The following is a 26,619-nucleotide window of genomic DNA, read 5'->3' as shown; positions in this document are numbered from 1 at the left end:
TGCAAACAATCTGCTTGTGGCTTTGTAACTACCAGCCACTTTCTGCACTTTAAAATCATACTGGTAAGCTATTTGAGATAAGCGATGTGAGATTGTTAAACTGTGTTTAACAGTCAGATTTGATCTTATATTAGCCAAATAATCACAGCCAGAATAAATTGGTTATGACCTATGTTGATTAAAACTGCATTGCTAAAGGTGTCAGCTATTTGTCCAGCCAGGGTAGGAGGAAGAATTCTCATATGTATTACAGAACTGTAGCAAACTGATTTATAAAGACAATTTTTACTTCTGCTAAACATATATATACACATACACTACATATAAATATATATAAAAGCGTTTTTCAGATTTGTCTGCAATTGTTTTTAGCATAAAACTGTGCCACAGTGTGTTTGTTTTTGTAAGTAGAACAATAGGAATTATTATTATTATTACAGATACGCAAATAGATGTTGTGTTTAAACTTCTCCAGCCTAAGTTCAAGTGGATTGAAGTGAAGACTGAAGTCAGAAATAGCTTTAAAAAGAAGAAAGTAGAATTTGACACAAAAAAATTATCTGTTAGGGTGACCTGATCATCTTGACAGAGCAAGGTTGAATTTGGGTGGAGATCTTCTGTCACCTACTCTCTTCTTAACTAGAGGAGAAGGGAATAAGAGAAATATTGTTTCTGGCATTTCTATGAAAGAACTTAGAGGATTTCTAGTTATTTTAAGAATTGCAAAGACATGCAGCCAAATTAAATAACACCCAGAAAACATGGAAAGTAAGCACAGGATTTGTAATAGAAAATGCATATCTGTGGAATTGAGACAAGGTGAAACCACTACCGGAGTATATAGAGGCTGAAGTGTTAATTCTACTGTGTTGGGTTTTACACTATAATAATACGAAAAGATATTTCAGTTGAAGTACAACAACTTCAGTTCAATCAGGATGATCAGCAGTAGTACCTCTTACCTTTTTGTGACAGCCGCTTTCAGGGTCTCATCCTTGGGGCAGCAAAAGTCAGTTGAGAAGCCTTGAAAGAACTCGCAGACTAGAATCAGGCCTCTAGACTGAAAAGCCCATTGACTCCACAGTCCCAGAGATTTGTGTCGTTGCCAAATTATCTGTAAGATTCGGTACTTAATACATGCTGTGTGCATTGTACTCCACTGAAAATCCATTAAATCTTCTACGTAATCCATTTACTACTATGTTAACAGATGTAATGTTTCAGAAAGGCATTATTTATAAAGCCTTGTGATTAACTTGTGTGAAAACTTTATGGGAATGTCTGATATTATAATCTGTTCCTTTTTCTCCAACACAGGACGACAGCAAACAGGCTCAGTTCTTAGCTTTGGCTGTAGTCTACTTTATTTCCGTTCTGATGGTCTCCAAATATCGCGATATACTAGAACCACAACGAGAAACTGCAAGATCTGGGAGCCAGGCAGGTAGAAATATCAGACAAGAAATAAATTCACCAACAAGTACAGGTACATTTGTTTTCTTCAAATGTTATTTTTCATTTTGATATGCAGATTTTTTTTAGAACCGTATTTGTTTCACTACAAAGTATTTTTAGTGAATAGCTTAAGATCCTAATAGGAAATTACTTGCTACTTTCTTCCTGTATAATGATTCTGTTCTTTAACATACCTTCGCAGATTTCAGTTATTCTGTATATTTGCTTATAGGATATAACTAATTTTCATTTGCATATTGCTTTTTTATGCCTTTTCTTCTTTAATTTGAAAATAATTAAAAAGAAACAGTGTGCCTGATGGAGTTAAAGCTGTAAAGTACAAGATAGTTGATCAGCACAACTTCCTGAATCTGGTGTTTGTTAGTAAGAACAGATAGCTTTAACTCTATACTATGAAATGTATAAATAGCAAACACAGCTGTTTGCCCATGTGAACTCCTTTTGTCTGAATGAGGAGGTTTTTGCAAGGGTAGCGGTGGAGTACTTTCTTGGAGTCCTGCTGTGTTGGTGCCTGCATTTAAAAGCCTATGAAAACAATATAATAAAAAGGAAGCATTTCTATTGCCTTCTTTGACTGAACTGTTTGTGATTTTTATTAGTAGTAGTGGTTTTTACTAGCATGTGTTCTTCATCCTGAGAGGGAGGGAGGCTGTTAGCTGTCAGAACCCGTCAGAAATTAGGGATCCCAACTTTACCCCGCTTTGTTTCAAATATTTTACACTGTCAGTTCAGTAGGTTTTTCCAAGTCTGATTGGATTGCTTATAACTCTACGTTCTGAGTTAAAAGAGCTGAAAACAGTAACTGAATTTGTCCATGAAGCTCTTTATGTGTGTTTTTCTTCTTGTAATGATTTTTAATCTTCATTTATGGAGTTGCTAATTTTCATTCTTCATAGAATTTATCTTCCAATTTGTGTCATATTTACATTTAGTCATTATTTTCTGATTCATCATGATGTTTTAATTTACTGCTTATACATAATTTTTAAAGTCCCTGTGCTTGCAGGCTTTCCATTTTAAATGTACTACATGAATGCAGTCAGTTATGAGAAATCATTTTTTTTTTGTGCCTTCCAGGTTATATGTTACGGTTCTGCACTAAGAAACTGCTAGTTTCAGTGACCTATTTCACCCATGATTGTCTTGTCTGCGTGCATGTATATATCTATATCTGTGTCTCTTTTTTCCCCATGAATGTTGCTCTTGAAGTGCCCAAATAATAGGTATGCTGTTTCCTATCTCTTGATACAGAACTTGTTTTCTTCCTTTAGAAATGCATTTTTTGTTGATAATACCATATTTGCATGTTTCAATGAGATAGGATATCTGTCATGGATCCACAGTGGACCAGGCCACACATGAATACTAGCTGGCTCACATTTGATTCCATGATTTTCTCCACAGTTGTGGTCATACCATCTATCCCTCACCCAAGTTTGAACCATGGATTCCTTGCCAAGTTAATTCCTGAGCAGAGCTTTGCCCACTCATTTTACAAAGGTAATATTAACATCATCTCCTAACCTGTTTGGGTGTTCTTATTTAATGTAATGTAATTCAAGAACTAACTGTGGTGTAATTGTTGATAAATAAGTATACGCCTCAGGTTACATGGAGATCAGACCTGATGATACCTTTAAAACTTTAACTTCCTGCCTACATTTCTCTAGGAAATCTCTTTCCCACTTTTACTACTATTTATTACCTTTACTTATTATGAAATAAAATGAAATAAAAGGAAAAAGCAGTCAGGAGGAGGGAATGGATGCAGCAAATTTAAAATGCTTTTGGTTTGTGGTTATTCTGCTACAATATTAGGTCCATAAAAATAAAATCAGGCCTATTTTAAAAATATTGCATACCACGTAAAGTGTGTAGTACTTTTGTAGTGTTCCCTTTCCCCATATCTTTTCCTGTTCTTTTGCCTTCCTTTCTCACTTTTTTTCTTGCCTTCTTGATGGTATGTAAACCTCTGATATTGTATGTATTGTGAATTATTTTATGCCTGTTAGTTAATGTGCTGTGCTGTGCTTTTCTTGAAGGAAACAGCTTTTGTGACCAGAGCAACTATTGTATGTTTTGGGCCTGATTTGTTTTGTTTGTTTGTTTGTTTTAATGGATACTATATAATGTAGGGAATATGTTTTTCAGATGTAATTACTTGAAAAAGAGAGGGTTACCTGAGTGTAACTTCAGCCAAGTTTGCATGTACATTTCCCCATTTATTTGCATGCGTTGTGCTGCAAATACAGAAATGTAAAATAGGTTAAAAAATTCAATCCGATGAAAATGTTCTTGGTATAATTTTGAAAAATCTCAATGGGTAAAAAGATTTATTTATAAAAAGCCTAAGAGATTTAAAATTGCATCCTGTTTATAAAGAACAGAAATAGTTAACTTCCTACTTTAGTAATAATGCAACTTATATTTATCATACGCTGTTCTGGGAGCATTATGTTAAAATACTTCTTACGCCAACTTAAACTGTCACTATGTTAATCTGGCATTTCTTAAATTTTGGTGTGTGCATGTATGTATATTATAAATCACTTTAAATTCTAGCAACTAGTAAGCAAGGTTTTGTGATTTTAATTAATAAAACTATTGTCTGCCATCCAAAGAAAAAAAATTATTTTTGATCATTCAATTTGCTGATGAAATATTCTTTGTTGTAACATAGTTGCATTTGTATGATTTAATCCATCGTTGATAAAAAAAGGAATCATTTGGTCTTAGTTCAGAAGAGTACTACAGTACTATGTGGTACTACAGAATAAACCCCTAAAACTTCATTAAATATTGCTTTCTCTCTTTTTTTTTTTTTTTTTCCATTTAGAGCATGTTTCTGTGTTTCAGGCATAGGATATTTTATTTCTAACCACCTCTTCTTGAAAATTGGGATTGGTTAGACTGCCTCAAAACACAGTTAAAGACATTTTAGTTTTTATTAAATTTAATACAATAAAAAAAATTATGCAACATAAATGAGATTATATTGCTATTAGTACAATGCTCAACATTTGATATAATAGGTGGCAAAAGGAGGAGAAAAATAAATAGTTTTTCTTCTTATCCACATATAGTACACAAATAAAATATACATAACAAAAGCAGAAAAAAATTTAAGAAATGGAAGCAGCCATACAAAAGCACTTTTTAAGAATTGTGTCTTCTACACTATTGTCTATAGTACTTGTTTTACCTTGAGTTCAAGTAAAATACAGTTTTGTTTTTAAAATAGTTCAACAGAGCTATAGTGAAAGTTTGAGCAGGGTACAAAAGAAAGGTTTTTTGGCTTTAGAAACACATTATTCAATAAAGATAAATGTTATCTGTAGCTACTTATTTTATTTGTTGGTATCATCACGTCCTTCAAGGTTTTAACTCTGTGAGATCTCAGCCTCTTATATGTAACTGCTTCACCAGTTAGAGAAGAAAAATGTTTCAGCTTCTTATATTCTGAACCCAGTTCCTCAGTTTTAAACAACATTAGCAGGAAGTGAAATGAAAAAATAATTGCCAACACTGTCAGAAAAGGCTAAGAGTCAAAACCTATTTTGTCATTTCGAGAATCTTTTGTTCCAGTGGCTAAGCCAATTGGTTTCCTTTTAGTGATCTGACATGCTTTCAGATGTTGGCAACAAGCATGTAATATTTGAAGATTATTTTAAATTTTAAGGTATTTTAACATGTTATAGAGTGGTTTAATATAGCATTGAAAAGTAAATACATATTTTTAAAGCAAAATCCTATTTATTAAAATGGATAAAAATTCAGTTGTTACATGGAAATAAAGCCTCTATTTTATTCATTCCACATGACACTAAATGAATGCAAAGCATTCCTTCTTTGTCAGTCCAATTCAATATAGCAAATTGTATCATTATTGTTAGAACTGTACAAGACTTCTTTGGGACAGATCTCTATGAATTAAGGGAGAGAGACTGGCTGCTTGAAAGAAACGTATTTTCAGTAGATGGAATCTAATTACCTGACCAGGAAACTTGTGAGCGGAAGGGTAAGATTAGGAGTAGGTATATTACCAATATTTAAGTAAAATACTGTTTTTGTTCTTAGTGATGCTTCTGGTTTTTTTCTTTACATGGGACAATACCTTCAGTTAAAATATGTTTAAGGCTGTATGAGACCCTACTTGTCTCAGGCACATTACCGTATGTGATTGGTGTATGCTTCTTATGAGCAACTACAGCCAATGTCAAGTGCAGGAGTTTTTAAACATCATTGTACTTGATATGAAACTTTTAGGTTCTCATCATATACAATGTTGACCTTTGCCTAGTTTATTGATGATATTATATACAAATAAAATGTAGTATTGAAATAAAACTTTAAGATATGCTTTGCAGAGAAATACATTCTATCTTTACTTACAAATGTTTGTAGGTGGTAAAATAAGGATTGAATATTTCTTTTACTGTTAATCAAATATTGTTCACAAGCTATATGTTATCTTATGGTGCTTAAAGAAGAAAGGACACACCCAGGAAGGAAAAAATAAACTGATGGTGCCCATGACTACTATTTAACAATAAAAATGTTTATTTCTTTATAATGTTGTATATTTCTGTATTTTTTGTCTTTCTCAGTTGATCTGTGGCGAGAAGAAAAGTGTGTATCTATCTGTAGATTTACTCCTTGTCATAAGTTTGTCACAAGTGCTTGGGTTTCTCCTACTAGTTTCTATAACTTTAAAGGCTCTGCAGTACTTCTAAAATAGTCTGTGCTTAGTCAGAAAAAACAGAACTTGCAAAATGGAAAGCAAGCTCTCTCTCTTTTCAGTTTAGGTCATATATAGTATTACTCTTTGGAGTAATTTATTGTCAGAGTCTCAAGGAAAATAGCAGATCAGAACTATTCTCTTGCATCTGAAGGATGTCTGAGAAACAGTCCCGCAAAAGTAAATGTTGCCAGAATTGCTTCTTTCTGTTCACAATACCAAAGAATTAGAATGAATTAGACTTCTGGGATGTCAGATGGCTCAGTTTCTCTACATGTGTAAAGATTTCAAAACGGAGACTTTAAACCAAGAATTATTTAAATGGAAGAGCCTGTCAAGTGGTCTAAAAAGTTGCCTGACCTACAGACCTTTTGGTTCATCAGATTTCTTCAACTGACTGTGATGAAGAGAAGTTCTTCAACATAATTAAAATATGGAGGTGTAGTAAAGGTGGGAATACTATTAAAAATGCATTTGCCAGAAGAGGAGAGATGTTTTCACCTGACTAATCAAAGATGATAGGAACATTCTTTATTATTCTCACTATCTCTGTGACTGTGAGTATTGCAGTATGACCAAAAGCTCTGTACAAGATTTTCAGTTTTTATCTCAAAATCATCAGTCATATGTGAGTTGTACTTTCTGGAAAATATCAGTAGTGAATCAATGTCTGAACTAGTCATCCTAGACTCCCTTTGTAATAGGTGGAGAGAAGTTAGGGCACATTTAGGGTACCATTCATCTGGCCTGCTTTAGAGATCTACTTAAAAGAGAGCTAAACTGGGCACTAGAAATCCCTATCTCATTCCATTCACTATAGATGTCATTGTAGACCTCTGCCTTGGTCAAATTAATCGTGACTCCTTTGACTAGGCTTAACTGAACTCCAGACACAAAACTTGCTTTATGACAAAAGCTGGTATGAAATTCTTTGATCTCAGGCACTTAATCCAGTCTAATGACATTATGTGCCTTAGTAATATCCCTGTCCCATAGATAGCTATAATTTGTTACATACTTGTTCATAGGTACATATTTTTCTTTATGAGTAAGTACTACATGTATATGGTTTGAAAGTAGGAACTTTATATCCATCTGAACAACTACATAATGTCTTCAACCTAATGATTGGCAAGCATGTTCCCTTTGTACCTGGCACCTAATAAATCTGAGCAATGCATATCATTGTCCCTCCAATAGCCCCTTATTTCTTCTCTACCTATCTAACAGTGCACAGTGCTACTAATCTGCACCTTCCTCCATTGTAAAGTATTTTCGAATACTGATTTGTTTCATTGTATGGTTGAGGGGATTTTCAGCTTTGTTCTTTTGTTTTATAAGTATTCAAGTCTCCTTTTTTGCCTGCTGAGTGCTTGAGATCCTCTAAGGATACTATTCCTTGCAGTCTGAAGTACTAGCAAACCCCTTTATAAAAATCTTTATCTTTCATCTTTAGCAACATCTTCCACAAGGATCTTGTGTGAGAAGTCCTAGCTGTGTTGTATTTAGTAGGGAAGCAGTGCTAGAGCTTAATCTCTACTCATGGTGATCGGTGATGGTTTCAAGTCCTTTGAAGAGCTTCCTTTCAAATTCAGTAGGATGAAGATAGTCCCAGTAAGCAAAGCTACTTCCCATGGAAGGCAGAGAAGCTTCTTCTGTTTTATTTTGCAAGCAAATACATGAAATTAATCTTAACATCAGAGGAGGTTCAGGTCTTTGTACGAGGGTTATCAAGACTCTTGTAAGGCATCTAACCTAATGGCACATTCTGAAAGTGGAACTTGCCAGTTCCCACAGCCATTTTGAGATAAAATTGTATTAGTCAAGACATTATTAGCGTGTTTCACCTTTGTCCCTTTGGTCAGCAAGAGCTACCCTTGGGAACTGAGCATAAAATGCTGAAATTTGTATTTCTGGAATGGCAGCAATTGGAATAGTTTAGAAAATAATGTTTTGTGCTTGGTTGATTTCTCTGGTAAGATAGGGATATTTTCTCAAAATTGGTGTGAAAATATCTTTGTTATATCTGGAAGGTGTGGAAGTCAAGACTGAAAAATGGAGAGTAGCCCTTTCTCTTACCTGGTAGGGGGTAATCATTACATATTTTGAGAGCAGAAATATCTTGTCATTGGAATAAGACACAGGAGAAATAGAGGAGCATGGTATCTTCTGTTAACAGTAGCTAATCAGCCTTATCATGTAAACCCAAGTAACGTCTTTAAATTACAGCTACGAATTTGAAGTAGTTTTAGCTATGGTGGTCAGGATCACTTAAGATGAGTTTTCTCAATTCTGGTCATTATTGAAGCTATTCTTGCTTACCTTGAAGGTTTATTGGACTACTGTTTCTTTCAACAGTGCTTCCACGTCTCCAGCAGTGGAAAAGTGTGAATAATCTTTTTTTACACTTCATCTGGCAACTTGTTAATTACTGAGAACACAATGTTAACCAAATAATGGAAAGATACTTTCAGTTGAAAACTGATGTTCCCACTTAACATTATTCAGGAGTGTTTCAGAAATGAAAGCATTGCAACAGTGCAATTCACCTTATAACATTGTGGGAAGAAAATCAGTATGTAGCTTATCACAACATTTTATCAAAAATGGATTGGCTTTTTGACTCCCTTGATATCACTGTCTGTATTTTTCCCAACGCATTGTAAATGAACAGATTTCTTAAAGGTATGTGCTGTGGATGGACTGAAAGCTATTGATTTTTTTTCTTGACAGAACAAACTATATTAAAAATTGCAGAAATAGGCTCTTTTTCTTTGAAGACAAGTAAAGCATCAAGTTTTTCTGATCTGATAGATATACAGTACTCTGGGTATTGTATGTTGCTACACTGTTGTTTGTATTCCTAATGTAGTAGCATAGAGATTTCCAGCCTATTTTTAAACTAAATATTTTGCATAAGGGTAGCAGTCTAACTATGCAAAGTGGACTAAAGGACTAATTTCTGTTGCCTGTCAAAATATCCTTTGCCTCCACAAAATCCTGCCAAAATTCGTGGCTCCATCTTCCTCAAAATCTAGTTGCACATAGGTTTTCAAGAAACTGAGTGGAATGTTATAAGGGACGTGGATAATAATCATGAGAATCATAAAAGTCAAATTCTACTGAATTTCTGCCTGCTGCTCAAAATTATCATATTGCTTTCATGATGAAATATATGCTGCCTATTCCAACTGCCTCTGAGAGCACACATATTTGAAGATCATGGGAGAGTAATAAATACATCTTGATCTAATATTTATTGTCCTTCAGCAACTACTTAAGGCATCAGAAGAGAGGTTTGCACATATATTTCATTATTAATTTATCGATCATTATGCATGAAGCAGTTGTAATTATTTTTTTAAAGTCACAATTATTTTAATTTGTACAAATTACAAATGTTTTAAGAGTTCTTTGATTTTTCAAAGTAGTGCTTAATAGAAAACATTTTTAGTATAAGTTTCATCATATTTATGGGACATACTCTGTGCTTCACTGTTAACTTTTGTGGATGGATAATGTAACCTAGGGGGCAGATTTTTTTTTATTACTTTTGTGAAGAAATTTCCAATCACAAAAACATCATCTTTCTCAGAGCACTTCAGAAATACAGATATTATCATAGATAACTCTCAACTAATCTATTTTTTTCATTATGTGTTTTCTGAGTTTACACAAGACAAACAAAAAATAAATAAAAAAATAGAAACTGACAAAAACTAGGGAAATTCACCTAGAAAAAAAATACATTACCATATTGTTCCTAATTTGTATTTGTTTTTTGTTTCAAGTGGAAACAGCTGGGTTTATACTCTGAAATTGACATTTCTTTAATACAATTTTTCATTTTCTTAAATTTATTTTATCTTAAGACTTTTTTAGTTAATGCCTTCGTAATGCATTGTTTTAGGACTGCTGGCATTCTGTTTGGCAACCAGGTAGTAAATCAGACTGATGTACAGATGTCTTATCTATCAAGCACTGACTGAAAGAGGTTTGATTAGTAAGGAAGAATCAAGACATTGATTAAAGGCATTGCCTAGACAGATCAAGAGTTATGTCTGTCATAAGTGGCTCTTTTAGTACTCTCTTTGGTCGACGTAGAAGGAGCTGCCCTGTGTGGCTGCCTGAGTCCAGGAGTGATTGTGGGGAAAGAAACAAATGATAAGACTTTTGAGGAATTTGAGCAAATAGAAGCAATTTCCACTGAGCAAAAAGAGAAGACATGTACTTACAGATGTCCAGGTGTGAAAAATGGCTGATAACTCTGTCCTCTGCCATGCAAGCTCTTCAGCACTTCCCAACCTTGATTTCCCCACTCTAAGTCTCTCCTGGTCCATTTCTCTCCCATTTCAGAGCATCTCTGTTTTTCCTGCTCCAGAGCTACATCCCCCCTCACAAATGCGCTCTGGTTAAAGGGAAACTGCCAACCCTCTGTCTTAAATCTCCTATCTCAAGATCTGTGCCCTTCTGATTGCCAGGCCACCCCAGAGTCTTTCATATCTGACCTTCCCCAGTCCCCCAGTTTTCAGCTGTGCTCCCCCTGCCCTCATCCGTTCACGTCGGAGCCCTGGGGTATCCCTGCTTGTGGCTTTCACTCTTCCCAGGCAGACGCTGCTGTGGCATGCACCCTACTTCCACCGCTTCATGTGCGCGACTACTGGTCCTCTGTTAGACACAAGTGCTATGACACAGTATGGATTTCCATTGCGACTCCATTCTTGGTTACTCCTTTCAATGTACTTTTAAATCAGACCCTTATTATTCTTTCATTCTGTCCCCATCCTTCGTTTCTCATCTCAGTTTAATTGTGCTACTTCTCATATATGAAAACTAGTAGATTGATGTTGCTATGAAGAATTTTTTCACTTTCTCTTTATAGCCTAGAGCTTAGGAATTGATTAGTTGACTCTGCCACCTATGGAGGAAGCTAATATCACTGTCTGGTTGGATTGAAAGCATTTTCAGCTTGTAGTGTACTGTCCCTGAAAGTTTGTAGAATACTACAAAGGGGTCTATAAAAGGCAGCTAAGATTGTTATCAATGCCTTAAGACAGCTATACAGAAAACAACTCATAAATTTTCCATTGCACGTGCAGACTGAAAGATGGCAGCAACTCCTATATCAAGATTGCCCCAAGCCTTCCGTTACCAAATGTTGCTATATTGTTTTTAGCAGAAATTTTATGATTATTTGGGATAGTGTGACTTTCAAATAAATTTTCAGCCATATTGTAAGCAGTTAAAAATAATAGTTTTCATACTTTTTTACTTTTGAAAATTTTCATCCGATTTTCATCTAGTGGGGGGGGGGGGGTGGTTAATCAAATTTAAAAGAAAAAAGACCACAGGAATATGCAGACAGTTTTTCCATTTTAGTAAATAAATATTAAAAGCAGAATATTTTGTGTTGTCTTTTTTTTATAAAGGCAAAAATGTGTATATTTACCACAGACATGAAATGTCTCATTTTTTAAGTAATAAACATGGGGTTTTTTTGTATTTTTAGGCATTTGGAGGTAGTGCAAGAACTATTTAGGTAACTCAGTAGGTTAAAACAATTACAATACACTTCATAAATCACAAGCAAACAAGATATTTTAGGGAAGGAGTGTGACGGATGAGGTCACTAGATATACAATATGTCATTTAGTTAAGTTAAGCCCATATTTTTTCCATAATGTAGTAGATGAACTCATTAGTTACAATGAAAAACAGTAAGGAGGAGGCATCTGGCTTCCAACTGCCTGTTTCTGACAGGGTTAAGATCGCTAGGTCTAGTAATGTTTCTGCTTTGTCTACTGACATGGCCTTGTGCTGCAGAAAACTGATGAGGTTTGCTGAAAATTTACAGGCTTACTGTCACAATGTTATAACATAGACAGATGCAATCAGTTATATTTTTGCTTCTGTTCATGTTTGTCATTTTGCTAAGTTAAGTATTTTGGATTTTTATAAAAGCATATGCATTACCAGTTTAAGCTTTTTAGTAAATAACATTATGAATCATTATTCAGTACTGATTCTTTATTCCTGAATTCTGAAGGCTACAGAAGTGCTATGACACCATATAAATGAACATAGAATAAAACTTGTGGATATGTAACTAAAATTCGTTGGGTTTTGTGACCCATGCTTAGGAGTTTATAATTTGCCTAAAATAGTACTAGTACTATTTTTTATATATATATATATATATATATATATATATATATATATATATTATATATATTATATTATTTATACATACTAATTATGCTGATCCAGAAGGTCTTACGTCTTTTTAGACATATTTATCTGAATTTCACAAAAACTAATTTGCTAGTATTCTTATTTGAGAGGCAATTATTAATCAGTTTTATCCATTCTGAACGTATTTTCCTTTAATTTACAAAAAGTGAATTGGACCTTTTAAACCCTTATTCATTTAGCTTGCTTGATGTTTTAAAAATAAGAGTTAAAGCATTGGATTTAGGAGGTTTTTCGAGATTGTTATTCATGGTGATAAATCAGACTGAGTTTAATGGACTTAGTGCAGTGTATTCATATAGATACTGGGGACACAATAAGAAAAGTAAAGATACAAGTCTGGTTTCTGTGGAAATTAAGTATCCATACACTTACCTGTATATAAAATAACTACTCTTGATTTTTTTTCCTAAATTATTTTAATTAGTTATGTATTGTATAGTATGTCATCTCTAAACTCTATATCCACAAATTTAATTTTCCTTCCATTTTTAACTTCAAATGGTGCAGTCCTCTAGGCATTTTATTCTCATTTGGGAACAAAGGATTACAAGGCACCTGCAGGGTAATTAAGTACAGTCCTATTTATAAAGTCTTGAAATTAGTCCTGGTTTTTTAACTTGCTACTCTAACTGGAAGGCTATTCCAGAACCTTAATTCCATAGTGATGGCTGTCACTTCTCAATCTAAATGTATTCCTGGTGAGTTTGCACTCAGTTTTTCTCATGCCAACTCTTCCATTTAGCTTAAAACCTGTATCTGGACTTCTCATCCTGAAAATATATGTATAATAGCTGTTGTATACCCTCTCAGTATTAGTTTGGCCAGACTATATTGGCCAAACTCTTTTTTTCTGCAACAGTCGATCACTGTGGATCTCCACAGTGACACATCCATCTCCCTCAAATATAACACCGTACACAGTATTCCATAATGAACCCTACCAAAGCCTTCTCTAATGCCATTAATACTTAACTGTTGCAGGAGCTATTTCTTCAGAAAAGTTTGGAATCACATTTGCCTTTTCCATGGCAGTGTTGTGTTGGTAACTGAATAATTACCAGTGTTTGATGTATCCAGGTCCTTCTCTTCAGTCATTTCCAGTTGATGAATTCCAGTTACAATGAGAATCTCTGTGGGAGTCACTGGATGCATAGCTTTTCACTATTAAATGCAATCTGCAGTTCTGTCATAATGCCTTCTTATAATCATCCTTCTGTGCATCAATTGTACCTTGACACTTTGTCATTAGCAAATCTCACCAGAATGTTTTTACTTTTTCACCTGAAATCTTTATTAAAATTTTAAACAAGATAACTCCCATGGTAATTTTCCTCAGGCTGATGTTGTTTCTTTTGAAACTATTTGATGGCTTCTTTTTAGCCAGTTTCTTTTTTCACCTTCTATTAATTTCCAGGTTCTCCTGACTAAATTACTATCTGTTGTGACAACCCCAGCTTTACTGAATTTTATTACATTGGCCCTTTTTTCTTTGAGCAATAAATATTTAAAAAGCTCTTTTAGCAAAGTCATTTTGTCATCTGTCTTGTTCCATTCCATTACTATTCTTTACTCCAAAATAAATCCCCTGAAATCTTGCTTACTCTTGAAGGCTTGTAGTTGCCCAGATCATTTTCCCCCTTTCTTAAACAGAGAAACCATGTGTGGTTTTCTCTAGTCCTGTGTTGGTATCTCCACTTACCTGCTTGGCAAAAGTACTTGCTACTAGACCAGTAATTTCATAGACTGTTTCTTTCAAAATTGGCTTGGAGTCAGTTCATTCCCATGATTTTAATACATTAAAATCTTTCTTCTGGTTTAGTTAGGGTATTTGAATTTCCACAACCGCGTTTCCATTAGCTTTCCTGTCTTTAGTTTTGTGTTCAGCATTATTGATCTTAATGAAAACTGAGGTTAGGTGTACTTAAACTTCACCATGTAGTGGACCGTCTTCTTTTTTCAGTGTCCTCTTTTCATTTACATAAGAATGGAGCCTTATGCTATTTTACTTACCATACATTACAAGGGCAACAATCTGCAGTCCAGACTGGCAATCCCATCCTACTCTTCCTTTCAGTTGAGAAGTGTTGTCTTTGTATGGATGAAGTTTAAAGAGATAAACAAGCAGAAAATTCATTAGGATCATTCTGTGGATCAGATGTCCTTCTGTGCCAAATATAGACAGCACTAAGTAGATACGGATTTTTTTACTTCCTGACCTGGCAGATGCTAAGTGCATTTTATGCAGCTCATAAATCCAGTTCCTACTTCCTGCTTCACAAAGCAGGGTTCATATCTATTTGATAAGATGTGTTTAAGGCACTTAAGAGAAAGAGAAGAAGGAAGTGGCTTCAGTATTTACGGCTGTTAAAAGAAGAAAACAATACTCCTTATAATGGGTTATTCAGCTTTGTATTTTTAAAAGCCTCTTCCATCTATATCTGTTTATTAATACTTGTACACATGAAAAGGTCTACACCACCACTAGTTCAAACATGTAAATAATCTCATCTAGAATATTTTATGTGCACATGCATGCACGCACACTTATGCCCATGTGGTAAATATGTAGATATTTTACACTTGACTGTATCAAACAATTGGTAGTACGTTATGTGATTGTTATTGAAGTTACATTGCTGAAGCACATTTCATTTGAAATAGTCAGAAGGGCAGACCTTCATCTAAGTATGTTGTAAAATATTTTCCATAATATCTGAACTGCTGTATCAGAGCCATCAAAAAAAAAAGTGTTCCTATTTCATACATAGGCCAGCTAAATTTTATAATCAAGACAAGTGATCCAATGAAAATAAGGCAGTTTGAAAATAAATTAAAAAATCAGTTTGAGTGCAAGCTTTTTGTCACTAAAAATAGCTGCAGTCTGTTGCTCTAAAAAACTGTAACCACAAAGATGAATGTGGAAGTTATTCACAACTCTAGCTAAGTTTCCACTAAGCATAGCAAGTTATTCGTATTTAATGATGCTGTTGTGTCTGTTTCACTGAAGTAATTAATAGAGGTATGCTTTTCTCGGTTACAAGATGTTGTAGAGTCCGTTGAGTTTGGAACATTTCCAGACTGAAACAGATTTCACTTGCCCCTCTCTGTAAAGCTGTGTTTATTTTGTTCTTAACACTTGCCTGAAACAATTACAGAATTTTACCTGTTGTGGGGAAGGGGGAGTTATCTAAAGAATCAACAATAATGCTTCTTTTTTTCATTCATGTATGAATAAATTTGTATTCAATGTAATGATATGTGTGTAAAAATGTGTATAATACACATTTTAAAAGACAAAGCAAAGCTCTAGCAGTTTTCTTTTGAATGCAAGCTTAATATTTACTGACAGCAATAAAAAGTCTAAATTTTATAGTAATTCTAAAGCATAAGTGATTGCATTTTTCTCTTCCAGTGGCCTCACAGATCATACAGATATGCAGTCAATAGGTTATAATTTTTAATGTTGTTTTTTCTGGCAGTATTTTGCTATTTGATTACTGTGTGAGTAGTGGGCTGTAATTTCTAACTGTCACTGAGCTTGCATAATGCAACTTCGGACTCCCTCTTCCAAGCCTTTATATATGCCAAACAGCTGTTGAAAGCAAAATGTTTTGTATGTAAAATGAGTTTTTAAGGTTTAAACGACTACGATTTGTGGGCTTTCTAACACATTTCTGTCTTGTAAAACCTTATGATCATGTTTTTATGAACAAAAATCCAACTAAGTTATAAATATTGTTCATAATATCTATTTCACTGCAGAGACACCAACTGTATTTCCAGAAAATATCAAAGATAAAGAAACACCGACACCAGTTGAAGATATTCAGCTGGAAAGCTCTATTCCTCATACAGATTCTGGAATTGGAGATGAACAGATGCCCAGTATTTTGAATGGAACAGACTTGGAGACCAGCACAGGCCCTGATGCTATGAGCGAGCTGTTGTCTACTTTGTCTTCAGAAGTGAAGAAATCTCAGGAGAGCTTAACGGAAAGCCCCAGTGAAATCCTGAAACCCGCATCATCGATATCCAGTATCAGCCAAAGTAAAGGCATCAATGTCAAGGAAATACTGAAAAGTCTTGTGGCAGCCCCTGTTGAAATTGCAGAATGTGGTCCAGATCCGATCCCTTACCCAGATCCTGCACTGAAGAGAGAAGCTCAGGCTATTCTTCCCATGCAGTTTCACTCATTTGACAGGTATATGGCTGGATTCATTATTTTATATTGATGTAATTCAGAAGTTTGAAGGATTTTTTTTTTTTAAACATGGTTATTCTTCTATTGATTTGTATTAGACTATGTTAAAAACCAGCTGCATTACCTCTCCTTTCCTGTGTTACCAAAATGGACCATATAGTATAGACAAAAAAAATTCACCTCATTTTTCTCTGTCAGCAGGGAACAAAACTCTAAAAGATACTTGGAAAACAGGTATGTAGTAAATAAATATTTTTGCAATAGAATCTTTTTTCTGTTAAAACAGAATTTTAGTGAGGAGGAGGGGTAATGTCTGCTGCTATGGAACAGACTGTGCAGAAATTCAGTTGAATATTCTTTCAAAGGCTTAAATATTAATTGGATCCATCATTGCACTGTTTTCTGGTACTGAAATGCTTCAACTGTGGCAAATTGTTTGCATGGTCATGGTGGAAACCAGTTTCCTTTTAGGTCTTTAAATAACAAATAAGCTCAAAAGTTAGTCTTTAAAAATAAACTGCTGAACATTTCCACAAAGAGTCCTTTGTTTCTCTTTTTAGGCAGTAGTTTCCCAGCTTCTAATTAATATGCTTTTCTTTAAATGTCGAGTCCATCTCAGTTATCCTGAACATAGAAGTTGTGATAAGATGTGCAATTGGCAACATCCGTCCAAAAGAAGGGTAACTTGAGCCATTGTGGGTTCAGTCTTAACATGTGCAAAGAGCTATCTCTTATGAGTGTGGATGTGGTTACATTCTCCAGTATTACAAGATCCCTGCAGTTTCTTCATGAAAATATTTTTTAAAAGTCAAAAAAGGAATCAACACTTAACTCAAAGATATGGTAAAAAATGTATCAAAATTTTAAGCAAAGTTGGAGAAATATATTAGTTCATCATGGAGGTACAAGAGTGTGTCCTGGTTTCGGCTGGAACAGAGGTAATTTTCTTCCTAAGTATCAGGCACAGTGCTGTGTTTTGGATTTAGTAGGAGAAGAATGCTGATAACACACTGATGGTTTAGTTGTTGCTAAGTCCTGCTTATGCTGGTCAAGGACTTTTCAGCTTCCCATGCTCTGCCAGGTGCATAAGAAACTGGGAGGGGGCACAGCCAGAAGAGTTGATCCAAACTGCCCAAAGGGCTATTCCATACCATATGATGTCATGCTCAGTATAGAAACTGGGGGGGTTGGCCAGGGAGCAGCGATCGCTGCTCGGGAACTGTGTGGGTATTGATCGGCGGGTGGTGAGCAATTGCATTGTGCATCACTTGCTTTGTATATTATTATTGTTATTATCATTATTATATTGTTATTATTACTACTACTGTTTTACTTCATTTCAATTATTAAACTGTTCTTACCTCAACCCAGGAGTTTTTCTCAGTCTTACTCCTCCGATTCTCTCCCCCATCCCATCGGGGTAGGGGGAGTGAGCAAGCGGCTGCGTGGTGCTTAGTTGCTGGCTGGGGCTAAACCATGACAGAGTTAAAATTCTGGAGGAAATAAAAAATAAACTAAGAAAATGGTTATGTTGTGATTTATGAGAAAAATCCATCTGCATTTACAGAAAACCTGCAAAAATGTCAAAAATGTCTTCATTAAAATCTTAAAAACAAAACACAATCCATGTTTTCAGTGTAATGTGAATAGTAAAATGCAAGAAGTTACATGATGATTTTAGAATAAAAGTGAAGAAGCAGTTTTTCATTATGAATTACATAGAAAAGCTGATGCCTTTTTGTCTGTATATGTGTCTTAGTACTGAGGCTGCTTTTCTGAAATAATTTAATAAACAATCCAATAGCATCTGTTGTAACAAAGAAGATTGGATCAAGATAGGAAAAGTGAAATGTGCTTTAGAAGCAATTAATATATCCCTTTCTAATAATATTTTAGGTCTTAAAGCCATTCCAGAGAAAGCTCATTTAGCAACTCTTTCATTAAGAGGATACTTTTTTGTTCATCAATCTGCATGTTTTGATTTTAGTGATTTTAATGTGAACTGAAAAATATTTTTTTCCTATACAGTTTGGAATTTTTCCTTATCCTCTGTAAGGAACCATCACATTCCAGAATACATTATTATACATTAAGCAGTACAAAAATTTGTGCTGTGTATAGAATTAGTAGCACTTACCTGTAACCACCAAAAGCTTACTTTAGTTGAACCTATTCAGCTAAATTTCTACCTGGGTCAATTAAGAAAAATACTTCATTCGGAGGGTTGCTAATTCACAAAATGTTAGACAAGTGAATTAAAATGGAGCATATCACCTCATGAGATGTCTTCATCGTTGTTAGAGGGAACTTAACATCAAGATGATTGAAGAGATGAGTTTTATTCTGCATTTCTAAATTGCAGCTTTATAAGAAAGCATTAAAAACTCTAAAGGGCTGCAGTAGGTTGGTCGTAACCTGTATTGTGTGAGCACCTCCATTAGATTCTTCTTGCAAAATGTGACTGCTTGTACATTTTGAATATCATTAGTAGTAGTTGCTAATACAGAATTATGGAATTACTTGAGAGGTGTTTCCTGTCTATATCTTACAGATTTTGATAGGCATTTCATACTTAATAAGTTTGCTTAGGAGCTAGAAGGTTTAGTGGCTTGTTTTTTCCGTATCCTGTTACCCTCCTGACCAAGTTGCAATTCCGTGATTTCCTGTACAAAGTGTACAGCTGCGTTTGTATCTTGGTAGCATATGTTGTTCCATGTCAGCCCTTGGCATTGTTTACTTCTTCAGAAAAAAAAAGGGGTAAATGTTGAAGTTTAGGCGAAAGAAGACTCATTTACATCCATTTTGTTGGGATATTTTGTTTCTTTTAAATGGATGATCCTGCTGTCTGATTTTGGTGACTGAGGTAGATCATGCTTTTTAATATAACCCAACAACTATGAAGGGAAAATTGGCAGGTTCAGGCAGGTCCCAGCAGATCAGGAAGTGTTAGATTCTTTACTCCAGCTAAATGGATGTTATTGAACTATGGGCATCTTGATAAAAAGATTGATGTTCTTAGCCCACAGGACCTCAACTGGCTGGTTGCACCTCATGGCTACATTACTGAATGATAAACAGTGTTCAGGCAAATACTTCTCTGTGCAGTTTGCTCATATTTTCAGAGTACTTAATTGACCACTGTGGCAATCTTTGGAGGCAAAAGATGGGTGGTGGTGTCGCTTTCCTTTTTCAAATTACAAAGGAGGAGCAGATTGAGATACTGACCCTATAACTTTTCATGGGGGGTGAAACAAAGGCTGGGGGGGAACCTTGAATAGTATATTTAAATAATATTAAAATTAATTAAAATATTAATTGAGAAAGCAACATGAATTTTAGCTTGTGGTGCTTTATGAACATTTTGTGTTGCCTATAGTATCCCAATTATCATTGAAAGACTGAAAAAAATTACAGCATGATTATTTGTCCATACTTGCTCATGTAAATATAATTGTGTTTACTGGTATAAAATAACAATTAAATAATATCCAGTGTGTATTTTTTTAAAAGCTAATGCTATGCCTGTGGACCATATTTCTGTAGGATCTTCTGTTGCTGTAGTTTATGCAGCTTTTGGTACTTCACTGAGCAATGTGGCTATTGGTCATGCTTATTCCCTCTAGGGATAATCATGAGCAATAGAGTGTATCGTTTTGTCAGGTTTTATTTGTTTCAGTTTTTATAAAATATACACAGTGATTCCATTATTTAAAATCAAATTGAGGTTAGAGAAATGTATTTTTCACTTTAATCAAAAGATATTCTTAGTCCTTGTGAGACTAGACTTTTTTAATTTTATTTTTGCATTCGGATGGCCGAGTGCCTTGTAAAAGAAGAGCTCAGGTAATAACTAATTACAAGAAAAATAACACTGTCTTTGTTGTTTTAAAGACATTTCTTCAACTATAATCACTGATCTTACATGCAGGTAAATGCCATATAAAGCAAACTCCTGTAAATAGAATTGAAGTTAAGAATTCTATTTTATCGTATTTTATCACTTAATATGATGTGTTTTGCTCTGCATGTTCTTTTAATTGTACATTGCTAATATGTTCATGAGTCATTGTATAATAGGCTACAGTGTATTCTTCCATAGGATTTGTGCAGTTATAAATGAAATATAAAAGCAGAAAATGTGTCCAACATGTTTTATCAAACAGGACTCGTGTGTAGTTAATGTATGCAGCAGTTCAAGTACTATCGAATGTAAATGATGAGGTGATATTGATGAAAGGAGGGGATTGAGGTCTCGGGGGGCGCTGATGACGGATTGAACAGAAGCGGCCTTGCACCGCACGTAACTCAAGTCTGTCGTCTTCACCGCTCAAAGCCGTAATGGGAGGTGGCAGTCTGAAATGAGTTGCCACGGCAAAGAGTATTATTTTTGAAATGCTTTCACACAAATCACTAGGCCCTGCATACAACTTAGTTTCATGCTTTAATGTCATCAGGAGGCACAAATTGGTGTGTCTAATTGTTTGCCACCTGCCAGCAAAATGAGCTGCCAGCCAGCCAGACGGGTTTGATTGTCTGTCAGCTCTTCAATAGATTGAGAATGACAACATCAAAAATTTCACTTCAAACTCTGAAGCTTTGAGCAGCTTTTCAGAGACCTCTTCCCCACAAGTGCTTCTGGACAACTGCATTTTTCAATTAGTTTTCAATATATCGCTGCCTTCTGCCTCATCTGTCTTAAGGTAGCTGTAATTACATTATGAGCTATATAAACAGATTTCTGGGACACTGGAGCCTGGATCCTCAAAGTTATGACATGTCTTTTAACGTCAGACTGAATTCCTTGAAAATGGCATCCAGGATGACATTTTTAGAAGCAAACACAAAGGGTTATTTCACCTAGATTTGCAACTAATGGAGCATAACTCACCAATAATTCCTTTTTGCTTTCTCATCTTTTGTCTGACAAAAATCAGTCCCCATTATTGATTTTTAGGGTTTGGGGATTTCTTGTTTCTGGTTTTTTGTCAGTTTACATTTGTCCCACTAGATGCAACCTAGACCATTAATGTTTGTAAATTTATTTGTGATTCTACCCAGTACTGCATTCTGAAGCTTACGGTTGTTCCATTCTGCTTTTTTGTCGTGGAGAGTTTTTAGAGGGGTGCTATGACTGAAATTGAGAGTGCTGTTGGCTTTGTGTCTCATTTATTATTTTTTAAAGTGAGGTAATTTACATACATTTTCTGTACTTAGCAGAATTATTTCAATAGGGAGCATGCTTGCATAAGCAGAGTTCCTGGAAATGACAAGATCACTTATTTTTGCTGCTATTAAGTACCTTATTCCCTTTTAATCCATTATCACTTAGTAAACTGGAATACTATGAGTTTGCATAGTTTAAATGCTCAATGAAGTCTTTACAAACATATTTTGAAACATTTTGAAGGACACATTTTTGAATCTTGTGAAATCCAGTCAGGGCTGATACATGTCCTGCCAGTTAGTACAGAGAAAGAATGTCTTCAGAAAGTATGTTTAGATAAAAAAAATCTGGTTTACCTATGTAGGCTATATTTAGAAGGACTACTCAGAGTATCTATGTGTTTTACTAGAATAAACTTTTTTCTTTTTCGTTTTTTTTTCCTAACTGATTGACAGAGGGAGAAAAAGACAAGAACTGTGAGAGAAGAGGGACTGAACGCTCAGATAGAGAGGTTCAATATTTGTCTGTTATTGCCCATCTTTGGGAGATCATTGATATGCACTGGTCTACACAGTCCTTTAAATAAAATAGCTAAATTAGGAGATCATATTCCTGTTAGAGTCATTAGATTCTCCAAAAGATGATTGCTGAAAAATGGATTTTATTTTCCTGAAAAATTAATAGAAGTGAGTTATGAATAAATATGTTTTAGACTTCTCCCAACAGAAAAGATTACTTTTTAAAGTTCATAATGAAAAATAATTGGAGAAAACAGAGCACCTTTCCCATGAATCAAGAAGGGACAGTTACAGGTGCTGTCTGTACTTAGTCATTGCATTCCCCATTGCTTTGGGTATCACAGGAGTTTGTCAACATGTGAATGAAAAAACTAATCAGTAATGTGGGAATTAAGTGACTCCTCTGGGGTTCCAGTTCACTCTCAATCATTTTCCTGATCTTTGTGCAGTGGAGATTGTGGTCCAAAGGGAAGACTTGAGAGCTCATCTCTCTAGAATATCTTTTCTAAGGCAGCAGCTAAAATACACTCCAGAGAATGGGAGGTATGGTTTCAGATCCTGTTAGACAGAGAAGGGAGCTGAAGTTGCGTTGTCTGTATTCCTGGAGAGTGTCTTAGCCAGTCGTTTACTAAATAAAATGGGGGACAAGGTGGAAGCGCGACTCCATCTCAGCTGTTCATTTAGAACAGTTTCATCCCAAATTTATTAATATGTTCAAGCCAACTGATTCCTCTTGTCTGTCATTTAGCAATCTGTACACAGGTAACTCTTTGGAAACTCTTCTTACAACCTGTGTGATGTGCGTCTCTTCATATTCATATGCATGGAACTGTAGCTATATCTCAACTGAAGCTGTATGTATGTTTTATCAGGAGAAACCAGCATCTCTCTACTCTTTAATAATGATTCACTGGATATACAGCTGAAAATTATACTGGATTTTTTCTTACTTTTTTACCCCAGTTGGCCACTGTAAAATCACTATTATAGCTGTTTTGACTTTTACAGGACTGCGGCTTTTTAGCTCTTGCTTTTTTTGATTTTTTTGCATCACAGATGCAGGATTAGGTTCCTCGCCCATCCCCAATCTATACCTCATGCTGTTTGTTTCTTTGTTTTTTTCTTTATTCAATTATGTTTCTGGCATTTAATACATGACACTTTCACTTTTATTCTATTCACATTCATTAAATTTCCAGTATTTCCAATTTCTCTGTTCAGTCAAGACCATTCATCTTTCTTGATAGTTAGCTTTTTAATATCTTACAGTTTTTCCTTGTTTCTTGTCAATATTTTAGATCATTTTAGATGCTTCAGCTAATTTATCTGGAATGCAAAGGAGATACTAGTGACTGGGAATTTCATTGGGGGTAAATACTCACTCTCCTGCTTTATCTGAAAGTGAAGATCAATGATCTTCATGTCCTTGTCCTTAAACCACACCTGAGATGAGGCCCTTTCTTCTATTTAGAAACAGGCAATTTATGTTTAGTAGATGAGGATCATTTTATGTACTTTCAGATTTGGATATTGTGATTAATGTATGGTATCAAATGATTGAAAGAATCCATAATAACTGGACAATCAGCACTAAGGTTCCATTGGCATAAGTCTCAAAGATTATATACTTCTGTGAGCCTTCCATATTTCTTCAGTATACCTCACATTTTTTTAATCCAGTTTTTCTTCCCCATGACTGTTGACTCTGAGTTTCCTCCCTGAATTCAGATGAATCTTATCTTAATGCAGTCAGCCTAACAGAAGGTTGCCTAAAGTAGGATTCAAAGTGTGGTGTTAGTACATACTAACAACTGCTTGTTACAGACTCAAATCTGGGGCTGAAATCAGAAAGAACAGTGAGTAATCAGCAATACACATTTCATAAAGGACTGGACATGTACATAGGCATGGAGAATATTAATAACTTTCAGAGGAGAAATACTAAACTTTCTTTTCAGAGATTAATCTAAGTGTAGGAACAAGATAAAATGTAATATAGCAGACAAATTGTCTCCCCTCCATTTTCTACTGTGATTTCTTCTGAAACGTCTGGCAGAAGTTGCTGTTTGAGACAGAGTACTTCTGTGAAAAATCTGCCTGAAGTCTGTACTGCATTTTGAAGAGCACTTCTTGAAAATGCTCATGCTGTCTGTTGCTGTGAGGGGAGAAAGGGAGGAGCAAGAATATTAATTCAGCCTTAAGAGGTTTCACATATCCCAGAAGAGTGTGAAGTGATTCTAATTTAATTGCTGCTGCTCAGATAGGTAGCACAAGACATCCAGTACTGGAGGCTTATCTCTGACCTCTTGATTGACCAGAGTGATTAGGTTGGAAGGCCTTTAGATTTTAAAATGGAGAAGAGGTACAGAATGAGGATCACAGAGAAAGAGAGAGAAAATATAGTGCTGCATAACCTGATTTGTCTGTCACCAGCACTGGGTAGCTAAATTTTTAAGGAAAGTTAATTTGAGAAAGTTTTTTTTTTTTCATTTCCATTTTCTCTTTTTGCAGTTCAACACATTGATGGTATTATTTTCTATCTAGTTATTTCATGCAAATTACTAAAACTGAGAAGAATCCTGTAGCCATTTGCTGAGGTTATTTAATGAACCAGCAATGCACGAGTGGTGTGCAGGTTGAACCAACAACAATGACCTTAAACATGATGAGAATTTTATTGACTTCAGGCTTAGATTTACTATTTGAAAAGGACACTTATTGAGCAACAAAATAGTGATTAGTAGTCACAATTCTTTTTAGAATTGATGAACAGAGAAATAAAATCAGCTGCTGCAGCCAATTACTACTAAGCTTTTGTTGACTAAATCATTGAGGATCATTTGGGACCATGATGACGTGATTCAGAAAAATGTGGACCACTTTGGAACATTTTGGAAGTCTGAAATATGTTGTAGAAAACAAGGCCTAAAATGCAATGACAGAAGTGTATATAACTTTATCTTCCAGTCTATAGATTTCTCTTCCTCCATGAAAGAAATATGTGAATATGCTGTCAGAGTGGTTTGATTGGTTAAAAGAAGGCTTTTTTCACTTGAGAGTGGTCAGTCATCCTCTTTCATATTTCTTGTTCTGCTGTTCCTCTGATTGTTTTGCACATTTTTGACCATTTTATTGCGGTGTTCATATAGTTTTTCAGTCTCCTTCATCTGGATATCATTCTGTTTTCACTCACTGTATTTTGTTTTATCAGTAGGAATGAGACATTTTGACAAGGTTGCCATGTATGACATGTCAGAAAGCCACATTTTCTTTCAGTCTGGGATGATAGTGTCTCACTGATTTTCCATATTCTTATGGTAGAGAGGGTTCTCTTGACGTTTCTTGATAATTTGTAATTTACTAACACCTGACCTGTTTTAATGTCCTGATTCAGACCTACGAAAGAATGTCAGCCGTATGTAGAGCATTAGTATTTGTGTGACCTGGGCAGGATTGTCCTTTCTTGCTATGGGAGCTGATTTTCCATCTTAAACTACACTCTTAGAAAAGAATCTTTGCCTTTATAGGCGGCCAGTACATTTGGGGGTTGGACTAGATGACCTTTAAAGGTCCCTTCCAACACCAAACTATTCTGTGATTCTGTTACATCTGAGGAGGTTTTGGATATGCCTTTTTTTACCCTTATGGAGCTGCCAACAGTATCTCTGTCCTTCCCCACCTCTTCGAGTCATCACTGTTCACTGGTTTTGTCTCCAAGGTCTGGTTATCTTGTGAAGCTACACACATGCCTGCAGTCTTGATGACCTGATAATCTATGTGCCATTAGCATAGGTCAGTGTCCTGGTTTTGGCTGGGATAGAGTTAATTTTCTTCCTAGTGGCAGGCATAATGCTGTGTTTTGGATTTAGTAGGAGAAGAATGTTGGTAACACGCTGATGCTTTAGTTGTTGCTAAGTACTGCTTACGCTAGTCAAGGACTTTTCAGCTTCCCATGCTCTGCCAGGCGCACAAGAAACCGGGAGGGGGCACAGCCAGAATAGTTGATCCAAACTGCCCAAAGGGCTATTCCATACCATATGACATCATGCTCAGTATAGAAACTGGGGGGGTTGGCCAGGGAGCAGCGATCGCTGCTCGGGAACTGTGTGGGTATTGATCAGCGGGTGCTGAGCAATTGCATTGTGCATCACTTGCTTTGTATATTATTATTGTTATTATCATTATTATATTGTTATTATTATCATTACTATTTTACTTTATTTCAATTATTAAAATGTTCTTATCTCACCCCTGGAATGTTTCTCACTCT

General features: G+C 35.2%; 1 protein-coding gene across 4 annotated transcripts in view; it reads left to right on the top strand.

Moving 5' to 3' along the window:
• The window catches only part of NBEA (neurobeachin), a 532,307-nt gene that overhangs the window by 205,841 nt on the left and 299,847 nt on the right, over window positions 1-26,619 (top strand). For all 4 annotated transcript variants that reach the window (XM_075727933.1, XM_075727935.1, XM_075727932.1 and 1 more), the window contains 3 exons: window positions 1,318-1,486; window positions 2,881-2,976; window positions 16,229-16,667. In XM_075727933.1, coding sequence (XP_075584048.1) covers window positions 1,318-1,486; window positions 2,881-2,976; window positions 16,229-16,667 — 704 coding nt within the window. The remainder of the gene's footprint in view (window positions 1-1,317; window positions 1,487-2,880; window positions 2,977-16,228; window positions 16,668-26,619) is intronic.

The sequence above is a fragment of the Pelecanus crispus genome, chromosome 1 (genome assembly GCF_030463565.1).
Source record: "Pelecanus crispus isolate bPelCri1 chromosome 1, bPelCri1.pri, whole genome shotgun sequence".
NCBI lineage: Eukaryota > Metazoa > Chordata > Aves > Pelecaniformes > Pelecanidae > Pelecanus > Pelecanus crispus.
Note: the sequence above shows the minus strand (reverse complement) of the source record. Positions and strands in the feature narration are given on the sequence as shown.